This window comes from Aspergillus pseudodeflectus (assembly GCF_044049435.1).
Source record: "Aspergillus pseudodeflectus strain CBS 756.74 chromosome Unknown BJX68scaffold_83, whole genome shotgun sequence".
NCBI classification, from domain to species: domain Eukaryota; kingdom Fungi; phylum Ascomycota; class Eurotiomycetes; order Eurotiales; family Aspergillaceae; genus Aspergillus; species Aspergillus pseudodeflectus.
This window is the reverse complement of record NW_027263859.1, coordinates 110471-126119: the sequence shown is the minus strand read 5'-3', so window position 1 is coordinate 126119 and position 15649 is coordinate 110471. Positions and strand designations below refer to the sequence as shown.

Here is a 15649-nt window from a genome sequence, read left to right as displayed (position 1 = left end):
TTTTGGCCTTGTACGAATGTGGGCACTACGGGGATATGGTTGCATGAATGCATTACACAGCATGGGCGGAGGTGCTTGAAAAGAAGAGATACATGTATGCGCATCGCATTGCATTTTCGGGGTCAGCATTGATTTTTTCGAGAGGTTTACAAGGTACAGGTACGACATGGACGGTACAATATCGCGAGGCTACTGGATTAAGACTGGAACTTGACTGGACTAGCATTACATGGCACGGAAGAATGTATTCGATATGGTATGGCATGGATAGAAGGAGCATTGACATGGTATGGGGACTGTACAAAACCGAAGGAATGAGATAATGGGCGGGTTTATTGAGTTAATAGGCAGGCCTATATGACCCTCATATGAAATTTTGTGGTGGGTCTCTCGAGGGTCCATCATATTTGATATAGATATCACCATTAGTAAGTACTGATAGAGAATTCGAAAGAGTGAAGGAAGTGATAGCATTGATCTGAGGTCATTAGGAGTGATAATAATTCTATGATAAGCGGGATTTTGTTCTAAGAAGACGCTCATATTAATGTTGTAGGCGGGCCATGGCTCCTTCATGAACAAAACGGATAAGGCAGGGTCGTCCTTCCCTTTGAGGTATATGGCCCCTGTGATTTCTCAAATAGGAAGGTACGCCTGTTGCCCTGGTGCGCAGCTGGGTTGCACCTTCCCCAACCAGCCCCCATACCATCCGACAACGGAAGGAGCGACCAAGCCTGGTACCTGCCAGATTCAATCAAGCTTTCCACCGCATCTTTCATCCATTCCAACCATCCCTTGTCAACCACGCCATCACAACGCCGACCTCACCTGCGGCCTCAAATACCCTTCCCCGACCTTCAACTGCTCAACCGCCTGCTTCACCATCCCTTCGACGATGCTCCCCGCCGGCGGCAGGTCCCCAATAACGGCTGAAACCTGGCCCATAAGGAACGGCCGATCCGTCTCGACCCCATTCTCCTCATCATACGCCAATGGAATAATCCCCCGGTCTGTGAGCTCGCGGATTTTCTCCGGCTGCCCCTCCTCCCACTTCCGAACATAATCGTTCACACGGACGCGGAGCGGTCGACCAGAGACAATCAGCGTGCGGACTGTATCGTCGAAGCCAGCCGTTGTAACAGCCTCCTTGTGCAGGTTACTTGCACCACTCTCCTGCGACGCGAGGAAGCGCGTCCCAACCCAGACGCCCAGGGCTCCCTGCATAAGACTACTCGCCAGTCCACGCCCATCATGGATCCCCCCCGCTGCAACAACCATCGCGGGCTCACCCGTAAGCGGCGAACGATACCTCCTCGCAACATCAACAACAGCCGGGATTAGAATACTATTCGCGATATTCCCCGTATGCCCCCCGCCCTCGCCCCCCTGCGCACAGACAAGATCAACGCCCGCCTGGAGCGCCTTCTCCGCGTGCTTCGGGTGCCCGACCATATTCATGACGAGAATTCCGGCAGCGTGCAGACGGTCAATGACCCGTTTGGGGGGCACGCCGACGGCGGAGACGAAGAGTCTCGCGCCGTTGCGGATTGTTACTTCGATGAGTTCGTCGAGCTGTCCGTGCGTGTAGTCGTAGTTTGTCTTTCGGGCGCCCGGACCGACCTTTGGGAGGGCGAGGTCGATGGCGAAGGGGAGGGATTTGTCAGTTAGGTTTGATTTGAGGTCGTCGATTATCTAGTTTATCACTTTAGAGGTGGAAGTTGAAGATGGGTGGGTGGTGAGATATGTATATACAGACCTCCTGCAACTGGGCTGGCGTGTATCCGAGCCCACCGACACAGCCCAACCCCCCGGCATTCGAGACAGCAGCCGCAAGTGGACCCCCAGAAGCGCGCGCCATCCCAGCGAGGATGATGGGGTATTTGATTCCCAGTGCCTTGCACAGCGGGGTGGAGAGGGTAAGATCGGACATGGTGGGTAAATCAAAGTGGGTCGTTCAAGGTGAGTTTGTATTTTGTGGAATTCCGAGTGCTGGAGAGACAAGAAAGTAACAAGTATATATCAGTATTATACATGCTTTTGAACCGCGGTTAGTCGATAGGCTACATGTCTATATCCGGCTGCCGAGGGTTGCCCCGCTTTCCCCAGCTTCCCCGGGTTGGGTCGTTCATGCCAAGACGTGAGGGGCTCGAGGATGGGAGTTAGGGCTACGGAGTACATTGTCTTCTCATGATGTCTGGAGAAAACGAAAGAAGACAGCATACAACAGGTGGAACACCAATTGATCCTCTCCTAAATGTATACTCTACTTAACTAAGATACTAAATGTTAGCTACTACATCCTAAAATATATATTAGGGCTGGGGGTATGTATGCCTTGGGAGCGTCGCGTCGAGGCTGGGTGGCCCCGCTGCATACTACTAGTATATGGCTGACAGAGTATGGACAGACGGAGATGGGAGAAGAATGATGAGGCAGAACTTTCTTCTTTCGCGTTAATATGATTAAAATATAGCAAACCGGCCACACCGCTAGTAGTATGGGAGATTTAGGCACGAGTCATGAATTACTCCTGATAGAAAACCTTGCCCTTGGAATGATCCAAGGCTTCCATGTTCTCACCTTGGGCTCGAGCGGAGCGTATGGTGATTGGAGGAAGAGTAAGTCAAGTTACATGGGCTTCCAAGGCTACGGTTACCTGCACAATGATCTCGACACCGCTCAACCAAGCCAAAGACTCTAATCTCGTTAATCTCTCGCCGAGATGCAGCGTAGGCTCGGATTAGACCGAGGCTGGGTCTGTGTGACTTGTTACAGGTTCCACTGCATGTCTGCATCGGGGCATTCTAAGCCCGACCTTGGAAAAGAAGTGCAAAATGTGGCGGGCGTCTCAGCTGACCACCCTACCAGGCACCACATGAGGGGTCATCCGCGACCATTCGGATTCTTCCGTGACATGCTTTCAGCGATCTGGACGATGATCTGATGTATACATCTTGGACACAAATACAAAGACAGCCACCACATCGCAACACGCCACCTACATCTATAGCAAAGAGGAAAGGGACTGAAAGAAATGGGCCCCAGAACCATCAAGGCACCAGCTCTATCTCATCAAAAATCCTCCGACACTAAACATCCCCAGTGGGACTGGGAGCAATATATCAAATACCGACCCGTCTATCCGGATTCACTGCTCGAGGCCATATACACCTACGACGCTGCTGCTGCGAGCCGGGCAACACGTTTACGACGGCACACGACGTGGGCGCTGGCCCCGGAAATGTCTCTGAAAGATTAGCCAAACGGTTCGCGCGTGTGGTCCTCTCGGAGCCGAATAGGGAATTTCAGGGCGTTGCGAGGGGGGGACTATCCCCTTCTCCTCCTTACCCTAATGATTTTGCGGCCTCGGCATCAACAGCCACAAGAGTCCAAGATCAAGAACAAGGAGAAGAAAAGCAAGACATCAGTTCCAGATTCACCTACCTCGCCGAAAGCGCCAAACATTCCTCCGTCGCCTCGGGCTCCATCGACCTCGTCATCATCCCAGAAGCCCTACATTGGACGGAGATCCCTGCGTCAGTCAGCGAGTTTGCACGGCAGCTGAAGAGCAGCGGCACGCTTTGCGTGCTGCAATATGGGCCCGTGCGGATTGTGGACAATCAGTGCGCGCAAGCGGTTTGGGAGGGACTGTTCTGCGACGCTGTGAGAGATCTCTTCTTTGGAAAGGGAGACGGTCCAGACCAGCAGAGTGTTAATCCAGGGAATGCATCCCCAGGCAACGAAAGCTACATCCTCGCAGGCCGACGCTGCGCCACGGGCTTCGACAATGTCGGCATTCCCTCTGATCAGTGGAAAGATGGAATCATACGAACGTTTACAGACACCGCTGGGGATCTGAAGAAGCTTGGCATCGCAGCTGGTGCAGCCGGACTGGGCGAGGAGGACGATGCAGTGGGCGCCGCCGATCAGAGAATTTTCGTAGAAGGGAACCGGGAGTGGATGGCCGGGGGATGTGATCTTGCTTGGCTGCAGGGCGGGTATGTGAGCTTTTTTTCCCGGGACGGCGCATCGAGGATGATCTAAACGGGTGGGAAGAGCTGAAGAGGGCATTGAATGGCGGGCCAGTGACCGTTGCGTGACCGAGTGTTAGGATTCTTGCGACGAGGAGGTAGCGTAGGTGATTAGGCAACTTTCAAAGGGGACATAGAACATGTTTCGTCGTCCACGACTAGTAAGCCATCGCCTATTCATGAGAATAGCACTATCCTCACCATAGTGGATGAGCCGAGGGCCCCCGGCGTATGTAGTTACTAGCGGATGAGCGAAAAGCGTCCCTATGGTCTCCGGAGCTTGAGACTGGTACTATGTTGGCTAGAGTTTACTTGCTGCGACGAGGAGGCTAGTCGTGTCGTGATCGGATTCTTCAAAATAATTTGACCTAGTATGCGCCGGTTTAGGGCTAGCCTTGTGTCCCACTATGAACAGCCTAGACTGGTGCTTAGCTTGAGCAAAACAGCACTAAATACTTCTGAATTAATAGAACAGATTGCTCTTATGCACTGGAGCTAGAATTGGATCTGGCTCTGATAGATATAGTTCCTCGCCCCAAGGGGCGTGCGTTCTAATTTAAACATAGCCCTAACTGGGGTGCTTAGGTGCGTTATTAGACTAGGGTAGGGAGGGAGTTGGAGGAGAGTATGCCTGAAGCGTGAGGACCAATGCAGGACAAGCTGATCGCGTATGTCTAAATACTCCAAAGTGGTCTATATTAGCGGAGGATACTAGTTGGATATCATAGACATAGATCTGAAGGCCCAACCCATGTGTGCTTGAAATCATTCCTCCATCGTAGACCACGGTCACTTGAAGAAATCCTTAATATCAACATTCTCTGCCACACTCACAGTTCCACGTCCTTCCCGGACGGCCGAATACGTCCTTTATATCGTGCGAGATCTCCTGCTTCCCCTGAGGATTGATCGTACCCGCCAATAGCCTGCCACCGTTCTCCATGCCTATCTTTTCCATCCTTTTTCGTTCCGTGTGGCGCGCGTGTCTAAAATCAGCTGCCTCAAGAGCTGCTTGGAATGGTGAAAGACGTCGAGTATTTCCGTGGCAAGGTGCGGGCTTTCTGGGACGTCGTGAGCAGCGTGATGAGTGCCGGTGGACGATGGATTCCGATCTTGGGAGATGAAACAAGTGTAGCTGTCAACGGGTGCGCGTGTTTCGGGCGCCAGAGAAGCAAGTTGAAGGTTGATACTCGTTGTTCGTTCGTCAAGCGCTTCAAGCATTTGGGTTAATTCCGTCTGCCGGGCAGCCAGGTTGTCTGTGGTCTATTTGGTGGTTTCGGCTGTCTGGACGGCGGAGAGCCTATCGAGACATCATGATTAGCTTGCTTGACCAAGAAAGAGGATAGTCATAAGCTAGGGAGAAAGTACATACAGAGTCGCCAACGACAACGCGGCATTCATAGTATCATTACTCGCTGCGAGCGCATCTCTCAAGAACTCAATCTCCGCGACCTCAAACAAACCCACGCGAGCACGAACCCACCAGTGCATCTTTCCATCTGTAGACCGAGAAGTCCACTTTTGGACTTTGACTCTAAACGAGTGACATGCCTGTGTGCACTGTTGGACCGCCAACCAAAGCGCGGACTGAGTTTCAGGGCCGAGCGTCTGTAGGGTTGTAAGAATTGCAGGCGAGTTGAATTGCTGAAGAACCGCTTGGACAGCCTTCAGGTCTCTCCCGAGTGATGTGATGAGTGCTGGTGCGTTTTGGATTGCTTGAATGTCGTTGAATAACGCAGTTATGGTTTGGAGGGCGAGGCCTATCGTTCCGATTGCTCCTGCCGCGAGACTGAAGGGGTCGGTCATTTTTTTTTTTGGGTGATAACCTTGGAAGACGGAAGAAGGATCTTCAACATTCGATTTTGTCGGTTGATGACTTTTTTAGAATATTTTTTTTTTTTGCTCAGGTCTGCTTTATATCTGCGGATGAAAGCGGTAGAGGCTGTTTGCACCATCCCAGTCAATCCAATTCATTCACCATGTCCACCACATCTTCGTCATATTCTAGATAAGTTTCCTAAACTTGCAAACATTGCTACTTCAAAGCAGAGAGAGTGACTCACCATGACTACCCAGCAGATCTCCCGGATCACGGCCACTAATGGGACGAGAGTCTTTGCTGGGGCCAATACGATGAACATCATACCCCTTGGCGAGTTGATATCAGCGTCAGGTCGTGGGTGGGCAGTGACTGACAACTATTCATGTTAGCGGGTGTACAAGGAAGTACCTTCATGACATAATAGAGGGTTCATCGTGGCAGAGGGGTTGGTTTGTGATTAATAGGCCTGACGCAGCACTTGCCTAGAGGCCTGTTATTGGTTAGCTCTTCCAAATTAGGTAGTGTTGAAGATTCCTCCAAATGGACAGAGGTAGAAATTTAGTGAAGAGGACACTTTGCAGCCGAAAATATGGCGGGTTTGTCAGGTTCAAGCAGTGGCTTGTTTGCCGGAAGAAAGAGCAGTAACACAAAGGAATGGAGCCATCCCAGGCCTGTGTTATTCACCTTCCCTTGCGTTCTTGCTACTGGAATCTCTCTTCTTCCCTCCTCTACTTCTTCCCATTTCTCTTCCTAGGCTCCTACATATTTCCTCCTCTCCCCAACCTTGCTTCTTTTCGCCAAAGCTTTACCCAACCTTTTTCAACACAAGCCGCGATGGACGAGCCAAGCAAAAGAATTGTCAAGCAGTGTATTGACTGTGACTTCGGTCACGATACCGATTTTCAGAGTCCGGCGCTCCAGGGTGCGTTCAACTCGCAGGTCATTGGTGGTCTGGAGGAACTCGAGAAGAAGTTGCAGCGGCTTCAGCTGGATGATTGAGACTTGCATCATACATTACGCTCTTGCCAACATCGAAAACCTCGAACGGCAGTCGTCGAAGTGCTCTTGCTTCAGACTGGGACTTTATCATAGGCGAGGGTGGGCACAGGTGCACCATGGCACCATCGTTCGTTGATTCTCTGTGAAAATCTCCTCAATCCAAAAACGTCGCTCTTCAGTTCTTGTTCAACACCAGATCTCAAGACGAGGTAATGACAAGGGGTCTCAAAAATCAGCCCTGGCGGAGAGACGGGCAAATCAGATGACAGCAGAATCAGATGAGACTCACAGCAATGGAATCAATTCGCAGGCACCGCTCGAGGTAGAAGATACAGATCGGTATGCACATGAGATGGGTGTTGATACGGGGGTTTCGGAGCTACCGCCGGATAAGAGTGCTCTCGCAGCCGAGTTGGATTCCAGGGGTGGGATTAGTGAGTTGCCGGCCCAGGACGTGGAACGAGCAAAGTCTCCATGATAATGTACTGCTAGAAGGCTCTTTACGATGTCTCAAGCTCAAGCCTCTGACCGTTGGCTCTACAACATTTCTCCTGGGCGACCATGAACCCTCACGGCGCAACTCAGCGGCGACAAGTCGACTAGAGTTTCCACAACCGCTACACAAGCAAAGCGTGCCTTGGAACACCACCATTCTATATTCTATAGGTAACTGGTGTCACCATTCCTGTCCAGGATCCTAACTAAGCCCTGCCTCTCTGCTCACCGCCTAACCGCCAATATAGGGCTGGCTGCACGTAACAGTCTCTATTGCACTATGTTGAGAGTGCATCTAGTCAACACTCCTTCAGACAGGGAGAAGCAGCGAAACAGAGATCTATAGATTTAATCACGTGATCCACAGCCATGATGCAATGTTGATGTGGACCCTTGGATCTGACCACCGGGAATCCTATTTAATCTGGTTCGCGAACCTTGGAAAGCTTGACATTCTGCTCTAGCCACCACGAGCCCTAACTCGACCGATCTCATACCTACTCGACTCGATCTCAGCCCCCGGTTCGAAACGGATTGACCACCGAGACACCAATAAGAGATGGCCACTTCCAAACCCCCCTCCAAGGTTTTCCCCGTAACAACGTTCATCTCCGACCTACCAACAGTTCTCATCCCACAACCACACCAATCTTCTCCTTCTGCAGAGGACAATGTCTCCGCCGCGAAACGCCTTGTAATCATAGGAGACGTGCACGGAATGCGCCAGTCTCTCCACGCACTCCTCACCAAGCTCGACTTCAACAAGGACAACGGGGATCATCTCATCCTGACCGGTGACCTAATCAACAAAGGCCCCGATAGTGCTGGCGTCCTCGACCTGGCAATGAAGCTTGGCGCGAGCGCCGTAAGAGGGAATCATGATAACGCGGTTCTGAATGCGGATGCGGAGATTCGAGCGAAGCATGCCGCATCTCCACCTGGGCCTGTGCCAGCGTCTGCGTCTGCGTCTGCGTCTGCGTCCGATATCGATACCGATGCTGAAGTCAATGCGGGAAAGGATATCCAACTACCCGAAGTTGGTGCGCCCGCGACGAAGTATAGTACTGCCCTGGCGCTTTCGAGGGAGCAGATTGAGTGGCTTGCTGCGCTGCCGTTGATTCTTCGGGTGAGAATCCCCGAGGGGGTATCGAGTTCGCTGGGGGAGAACCTGGTCGTCGTGCATGCGGGCCTTGTCCCTGGCATTCCACTTGAAGAGCAAGATGCACATGCCGTCATGCACATGCGAAGCCTTACCAGTGCATCAGACGACGATAACAACACACCTAAACTTACACCAGGCGAAAAGCACACAGACGAACCCTGGATAGCCGAATGGGACCGCTGGCAGGAGAAATCTCTATCGAAGACAACAGTGGTATTCGGGCACGATGCGAAGCGGCGTTTACAGCTGGGGAAATATGCCATCGGTCTTGATTCGGGTTGTTTGTATGGTGGGCAGTTGAGTGCGCTTGTGATTGAGGTTTCTGCGGATGGAACGGCGTTGGAGCATAGTATTGTACAGGTTGATTGCGCGGATGAACCTGTGGCGCCCAAGGGGGAGTCTAAAGAAGAGAAGGAAGAGAAGAAGACGGAGTAGTCTGGTCCTGATGCATATGGTATTGTATAGAGGTTCTATGCATTGGATCAAAGCCTACAACGCTGCCGCATACACCATCGGAGTTTACAAACTTATTCAATGGATCCTTAAGTAACTGATCCGAAGCCCGCAGCCAAAGAAGCTGTGTACTACGTACTCATCAATGTCCTGGATTACCAACGAGGACTCTGATCTGATCTTACTATTGTACCTGCTGAGATTGGTGTTGATTCGCGTCCAGTAACAAGGCGGGAAAGATGCCCTAGCCACTTAAATGACCGAGACGGCCAGGTTATGTTTTACAGCAACGTGGAGCGAGAACTACCAATCATCAACCGGACTTCGTTTGTATCTAGTCATAACAACAGGAGCCACCTGTCAGTCATGGAGCGAGGTATTGTTCGCTTGTCTACTGTCTTGTAGCACCCTTCGAGTGCTTCGCCACAAGCTCCATCAGCCGGTCCGCAATCGCAACTGCAAACCCCTCATCATTTATAGCTCGATCATCTGAAACCATCCGGACTTTGCTACCCTCGAGCCCCGCTCGCAACGTATCAAAAAGCGCAGCATCAGCCTCGGCATCTGCAAACGGCGCTCCAGGCGTCGCAATGACACTCACTCCACCTGTCGGGAGCCACACCTGGACCATATCCGGGTTTGAAGCGAATCGATGGACTTTATCAACGATAAATCCTCCCACTTTCCTACACTCTTCTGCTGAAGTCCGCATGAGCGTCACAGTCGGGTTATGCACATGCAGCTTGCGATCGCGATACTTGGGCGGCACTGTATCCATAGGCCCGAAATTCACCATGTCTGTTGCGCCCACGGAGATGATACTGGGGATTCCCCGTTTAAGGGCTATCTCAAGGCGTGACGGGTCACAGGCCATGTTTCCACCGGCAATGAGATCGCATATCTCGGTCGTTGTGATGTCCAATATTGCGTCTAGCCGACCTTCCGAGACGAGGCGCTCCATCGCTTTTCCGCCGTGGCCCGTGGCGTGAAAGACGTAGACTTCAACACCGTAGTTCTTTTCCAGGTGCTTTCGCACACGGTCGACGCATGGAGTCGTCACACCGAACATGGTCACTCCAACACGAGTCTTCTTCTCATCTGCTGGTGCCTCCCCAGCGCGGCTCGCAACCAGACGGGTCTCATACGCCGAGGCCATCCCAAACATCGCCCCAGCTGCATTTCCCAAGACCTCCTTGAGCAACCGATTCGTCCCCGCAACATCGACAACCGAGTACATGAGCGTGATATCGCACTCGCCGACGACAGGCCCCGTATCACCAGAGGCGATCGTACTAACAATCAATTTCGGTAGACCAAATGGCGCCGCGTTACGCATCACCGCTGAGATTAGGCTCGTTCCACCGCTACCTCCTGCGCCGAGGATACCGTGAATCTCAGACTTGGCTAGGATGTCTGCGACGCATTTTGTTACGGTGTCGATGAGGAAATTGATTGCGTCGCCGCGGGAGAGGCCGGGGAGGCCCGGTTCTGCGTCTGATGCATACTTTGCCAGAAGGTCATTGTAAGTTATATTTATGGAGTTGTCGGTGACAGGTTGGCGACCACAGTCGATGAGGGTGATTTCTAGCGGTGTCGAGAAGCGGGTTGCGCTTTGCTGCAGTTGCCCGCGCAGGTAGAGGAGCTCTGCGAGCTTGGTGTCGAGGGTTCCAAGGAGGAGGATGTGAGGCATGGTTGATGTTTTGATAATGCTAAGGATCCTCGAGATCGTTCCAGGTCAAGTTGTGCCTTTACTATGTACTCCGTATGGTCTTTAGGTGGAAGCCAGCCCCGCATCAGGTACGACTCTGTGGACCATGAATGGCTGCATTGTGCCCCGCCCCCGCCTTTCCCGTGATCTATGCTGGTTACATCATCCAGACACAGTTGCCCCTCACAGTGGACGCACGCATCTGTGAAGCATTAATCGGCCAATTCGTGCCGAGAACCGAGTGTGCACTTGTCCCGTTCTCGCTTAAGCTTTTCATCCTCCTCCCTACGCTCTTGCTTCCTAATACGCCCACAAATCCTTGATCAACTCGACATGGCACCACCAACAGACCGCACCGAGATCCTCGCGCGCTTCCGCCGGCAGATCGCCGAGGGCAAGCCCATCGTCGGCGCCGGAGCCGGTCCGTCCACAATTACCCCCCAAGAAACAAGACATTCATCCCAACTAACCATCCCAGGAATCGGCCTGTCCGCCAAATCCGTCGAAGCCGGCGGCGGCGACCTAGTGATCATCTACAACAGCGGGCGCTTCCGCATGGCCGGGCACGGCAGTCTCGCGGGGCTGATGCCTTACAGCAACGCCAACGACGTCGTGGTGGACATGGCGGCTGAAGTCCTCCCCGTCGTCAAACACACGCCCGTGATTGCCGGCGTGTGCGGGACGGACCCGCTACGCGATATGCCGCGGTTCTTGGGGAAACTACAGGAGATGGGGTTTGCGGGGGTGCAGAATTTCCCGACGGTCGGGTTGATCGATGGGCAGTTTCGGGCGAATCTCGAGGAGACGGGGATGGGGTATGCGAAGGAGGTGGAGATGGTGCGGACGGCGGTTGGCTTGGGGATGCTGGCGACGCCGTATGTGTTTAATGTGGCCGAGGCGGAGGAGATGGCGCGTGCGGGGGCGGATATCCTCGTTGCGCATATGGGGCTTACGACGTCGGGGACGATTGGGGCGAAGACGGGGAAGAACCTTGAGCAGTGTGTTGAGGATATCCAGGCGATTCGAGATGCAGCGGTTAAGATTAAAGAGGATGTTATTGTGTTGTGTCATGGGGGACCGATTGCGAAGCCCGATGATGCGAGGTATGTCCTTGAGAGGGTGAGCGGGTTGCATGGGTTCTTTGGGGCGAGTTCCATGGAGAGACTACCGGTTGAGGTTGCTATCAGGGATACGACGGCCGAGTTCAAGGGGATTGCGTTGAACAAGTAGTGGCTGTCTGGGCAGTATACGTCACGTTACGCATGGAAAGCCCTTTGGTTGCTAAGCTTGAGTAGGCTGGAGTGTCTGTATGCCTAGAGGTTCTGCGCTCTACAGGGTCTTGTCGGGTTGTCAAAATGGCCGTTATCATGAACAGCTCTGGTCTTTGTTATATCTAGTGCTATCTGTGACAAAGAACACGCCAGCATCCCAGCGACCTTTGTCTAATGCCCATTGTCAGGCCAAAACAGAATGTATACCAAGCCTTTGTTAACGCATTAGAAAAACCATGGTCTGTATACTTTTAGAAGACAGAATAGACAAAGCCACTGGTCTATATAAAACCATCCACCATCCCATGCATTAATGTCTCCTCAAGCACTAACATCATCCTATCCCAATCCACTCCTCTACCATTCAAACCCACCACATCCACTCACAATTCAATCCCGACCACCCTCCAGCAAACGCATCGCAAAATACCCGCCCCCTCACCACCAGAATCCATCCCATCAACAGCCTCCTCCCTCTCACCCGACTCCCTCGCACCATCGCGCCGAAACGCCTCGACGGTCCACGAGTGTGAGAAGATGGACATCTACATCCTCGTCCCCAAGCACTCCACCACACACCCCACGCAATGGGTCCTCTACTGCGGGCCGTACACGGAAACCGCAGACCGGCGCAGCGACGAGCTGTACACGTTCTTCCTCATCAAGAAGCACGAATCCACCAACAAGCTGGCCGTCGACTTTCGGATCCAGGGGATGCCGACGCATTTTCCGCTCGGGGACTGGAAGACGAGACGGCGGGTGAGTTCGGAGATGAGCGATGGCACGGAGGATATGGCGAGGCTTATGGCGGCTGTTACTCGGGCGGTGGAGATTCCGGTTGGGGCTGAGGTTGAACGAGGTGGGGTTGACCGGTGGGGTGAAGCATTGGTTTGTTGGTCTCCTTGAGGAGTTGGTGGGATTTGGGTGGGTGAGTGAGGGGTGGAAAGAGGAGCTTGTTGAGGATATTGTGGGGAGTAAGGCGGTTTGTACGTAGTAAGGAGGCGGTGCCGGATTGGGTTGCTGATATTCTGGGGGTTATTAATTAGGTCCACGGTGTTTGTTTGGCTGGGGTTGTTTCGGTAGTGTCGATCTTCCCTGGGTTGACTGCCTATGCATTTGTTTTGGTCGGTGTTTGGTGGCTTTTATTAGATCAGGAAATAGAATAAGAGATGTTTGCCGTCGGGAAGAAAGAAAGGGTTGTTTCCTCTTTGCTACTGTAATCTGAATGTAGAGAACCAGCCAACTATCAAGCCGAAAAGTTACAAGGCAGGGCCAGAGCTATGCCCACTTGACTAACCCGGGGATGCCGACACCAGTCGGCATAATCAATTACAGTAGCCCCAGCCCCATATGCTCCAGCGAGGCAAACGATATCGACGGATCCCACGGGAAGCCAAACATGTTGTTCTCCAAGTCCGGCTGCACAGATTCGTACAGGGTCGATGACAACAAGTTCTCGCCGTCGTCATTGGGTAGAATCCGTCCCCAAGCGTCATTGCTACCATCAACGTCCATGTGTGCACTTGTCGAGAGAGCGGCTGGTAGATTCTGAGATTGCCCTTGAGATCTAGGGTCCAAGCCCTCATCCCTCGCGCCCTCATGGTCCAACCATTTGATATAATCACTAAGCAGCGTGCGAAGCCCACGCCCAATCCAATGAGCGAGATGGTATGAAGTGCAATTCGCGCCAAGACAGAGATCAATCACCGGCCTGATCGCGCCGATGACAGATGTACTATTGATAGAAACATGGTGTCGATATACCTTGGCCGTCTTCAGTAGGAACGAGCAGGCAAACGCAATCATCGTCTGGTAGTAGTGCGGGATGCCCACAAAGGCGTCGATGATATCTGGGTCCGTGACGGTCGTTTCTAGCACCGCCCTTGCAGAGTCGATTGCTACCGAGGCTAGGCCTTGAAATTCGACGGGTAGGGGATCGTGAATCGGATCGCGGCCAATTCCGCGGAAAACGTGCGACGAGACGAGGAGCTTGGAGAAGTGGTGATGCAGCATGATTGCTTTGCTTGGGTATGCGCCTATAATCGGGTGGTCCTCTACGGAATGTGAGATGGAACCCAGTCAACCCGGGGAAAGGAAGCGACGTACGGCTAATACCCAGCCAATGATTAACCCACTGATCAATCTGCTGCAAGAACGCATCCAACTGCGGTTTGAGGAGGACGGGTACACGCCGCTTTGAATCCTGGCCAAATGTCTCCGAGACAGATCGCAGGATCTGAAGCAGGGCCACTTGGCTGAGGATTCGGATGTCTGTCGGGTTGCGGTGAATAGCGAGATAAAGAGCCCAGTTTTGAATCCCTTCGTCTTCTCGCATTATATGGGGCCGGCCATAAAGGATCGCCAGATGTTGATCGCATATGTATAGGAGATGCCATATTCGTACACTGTCGACTAGTTTCTTAGTCCGAGAATCAAGAGTATCCGGTGACTGTTGGCTCTTGAGCGCGTCAATGGCCATTGGGAAAGACTTGTGGAGCTCCAGCTCGACCGCACGACGGATCGCGACGCTTGATATTGACCACGATATATCGCTTAGCCAAAAGCATGCGATGCAAAGGCCTCGAAGATCCTCCAAGGAAATCGAATGAGAGAAGAGGAAATCTGCCATGAGGTTGCGGAATTCCGCATAGCAGACTCGGTAAAGCTGCTCACTTTCGGACCTCTGCAGCGCCTCTACTGTCAAGATTGCTGTTAGAAGCAGGGGCGACGCCTGTCGTATCTCGTTCAGGCTTTTATACTCGCTGGCTATCCCGTAGAGGTAATGGTCCGTCTTTCTCAAATAGCGGTTAACTAGCATTTTCGCATCGGCCGTACTTAGCGTCTTTCGCGATATCAAATCGTCTGCCTCATGAGCATGGTTTGTCGTCTCATCCGTAGATGCCAGTCCCTGCGATCGTAGACTTCGCAGGTGCGTAATCTGATACAGCGACTGGATGGGTGGTTGCGTCGCTGTGGTCTCATCTCGACTTGGTGCTTCGGGGTGTTTGTCTATCAGTTCGGCGCTCGCAGCACCTGAAATATATTGCTCCTCGCATCGAGAATCCTCCGGCGCCTTTGAACCTGATCGTAATCCCGCCAACGCGGCTGTAGACTGCAACGCCGGTAAATCTGGGAGGTCACCAGCCGCACGTAGCTCATTCACGGCAGATTGCAGGGTTTCCAAGTCAGTCAGCAGGGCGCTCAGCAACCTGCAATAGTATGAGCTTAATGGAAAGAAGATAGAACCGGGTCCAAACCAACCTATTCTCAGAGGATGGCAGCGGATATGTTGGATCCTTCTTGAATACACACGGCAGGCGCTTCCCCAGGCATCGGTGGCATGGCGGTTTTCTGCCCGGCAACACGCATCGGACCTTGTAATCTTGGTGAGATATTAAGGCTGCGAGAGTGGAATTCATTCTGACCGTACCTTGTGCTTCTGGCATTGGACGCAGGCCGTGGGCCGCTTTGACACCGGCGGCGTGGGCTGTGTAGGCCGACACTCATCCATTGCCTCTTAATCGTGTCTATAATAGGAACAATCTTGCTACTAAATTTGTTTGGATCCACGATTGTAGTGATGTTTTGAGTGTAACACGTCGTTGGTTTGATGGAGCAGACATGCTGTTGCGTAGTCATCTCGGAAATGTGGCCGCGATCACGTGCCCGGCCCTACTTTGTCCTCCAGAGACGGGCCCATCTTTGACC

At 52.6% G+C, this 15649-nt stretch overlaps 7 protein-coding genes across 7 annotated transcripts; 3 read left to right on the top strand and 4 right to left on the bottom strand.

Annotated features, from left to right (window-relative positions):
• Positions 1-810: 810 nt before the first annotated feature.
• On the bottom strand, positions 811-1930 carry BJX68DRAFT_272549 (NAD(P)H-dependent flavin oxidoreductase; the record flags this gene model as incomplete). Its single annotated transcript, XM_071047232.1, has 2 exons — positions 811-1692; positions 1757-1930. The coding sequence occupies 2 exons, from the start codon at positions 1928-1930 to the stop codon at positions 811-813; spliced, it is 1056 nt and encodes a 351-aa protein (XP_070893122.1).
• Positions 1931-3034: 1104 nt separating this feature from the next.
• Positions 3035-4044, top strand: tpcM (methyltransferase tpcM; the record flags this gene model as incomplete). Its single annotated transcript, XM_071047231.1, has 2 exons — positions 3035-3203; positions 3260-4044. 2 exons carry the CDS (start codon positions 3035-3037, stop codon positions 4042-4044), a joined length of 954 nt encoding a protein of 317 aa, XP_070893121.1.
• A 1250-nt stretch (positions 4045-5294) lies between these two features.
• On the bottom strand, positions 5295-5837 carry BJX68DRAFT_272547 (uncharacterized protein; the record flags this gene model as incomplete). Its single annotated transcript, XM_071047230.1, has 2 exons — positions 5295-5331; positions 5404-5837. The coding sequence occupies 2 exons, from the start codon at positions 5835-5837 to the stop codon at positions 5295-5297; spliced, it is 471 nt and encodes a 156-aa protein (XP_070893120.1).
• Positions 5838-7792: 1955 nt separating this feature from the next.
• Positions 7793-9082, top strand: BJX68DRAFT_248814 (metallophosphoesterase family protein). Its single transcript, XM_071041991.1, has one exon. It carries the CDS (start codon positions 7907-7909, stop codon positions 8942-8944), a length of 1038 nt encoding a protein of 345 aa, XP_070893119.1. The 5' UTR covers positions 7793-7906; the 3' UTR covers positions 8945-9082.
• Positions 9083-10744, bottom strand: BJX68DRAFT_248813 (Tm-1-like ATP-binding domain-containing protein). The gene has a single exon (XM_071041990.1). The coding sequence runs from the start codon at positions 10650-10652 to the stop codon at positions 9354-9356; it is 1299 nt and encodes a 432-aa protein (XP_070893118.1). The 5' UTR covers positions 10653-10744; the 3' UTR covers positions 9083-9353.
• Positions 10745-10845: 101 nt separating this feature from the next.
• BJX68DRAFT_248812 (TIM-barrel enzyme family protein) lies at positions 10846-12235 on the top strand. Its single transcript, XM_071041989.1, has 2 exons — positions 10846-11091; positions 11149-12235. The coding sequence occupies exons 1-2, from the start codon at positions 11004-11006 to the stop codon at positions 11898-11900; spliced, it is 840 nt and encodes a 279-aa protein (XP_070893117.1). The 5' UTR covers positions 10846-11003; the 3' UTR covers positions 11901-12235.
• An 887-nt stretch (positions 12236-13122) lies between these two features.
• On the bottom strand, positions 13123-15537 carry BJX68DRAFT_248809 (uncharacterized protein). Its single transcript, XM_071041988.1, has 4 exons — positions 15372-15537; positions 15203-15315; positions 14048-15150; positions 13123-13995 (listed from the first exon to the last, which is right to left on the bottom strand). Exons 1-4 carry the CDS (start codon positions 15450-15452, stop codon positions 13271-13273), a joined length of 2022 nt encoding a protein of 673 aa, XP_070893116.1. The 5' UTR covers positions 15453-15537; the 3' UTR covers positions 13123-13270.
• Positions 15538-15649: the final 112 nt, after the last annotated feature.

Coding starts and splice junctions, on each gene's coding strand:
- BJX68DRAFT_248812 (XM_071041989.1), top strand. CDS start 11,004: ATGGCACCACCAACAGACCGCACCGAGATCCTCGCGCGCTTCCGCCGG. Junction 11,092..11,148: donor CATCGTCGGCGCCGGAGCCG/GTCCGTCCACAA, acceptor TAACCATCCCAG/GAATCGGCCTGTCCGCCAAA.
- BJX68DRAFT_248809 (XM_071041988.1), bottom strand. CDS start 15,452: ATGGATGAGTGTCGGCCTACACAGCCCACGCCGCCGGTGTCAAAGCGG. Junction 15,316..15,371: donor TCCAATGCCAGAAGCACAAG/GTACGGTCAGAA, acceptor CAAGATTACAAG/GTCCGATGCGTGTTGCCGGG. Junction 13,996..14,047: donor TCATTGGCTGGGTATTAGCC/GTACGTCGCTTC, acceptor CACATTCCGTAG/AGGACCACCCGATTATAGGC.
- BJX68DRAFT_248813 (XM_071041990.1), bottom strand. CDS start 10,652: ATGCCTCACATCCTCCTCCTTGGAACCCTCGACACCAAGCTCGCAGAG.
- BJX68DRAFT_248814 (XM_071041991.1), top strand. CDS start 7,907: ATGGCCACTTCCAAACCCCCCTCCAAGGTTTTCCCCGTAACAACGTTC.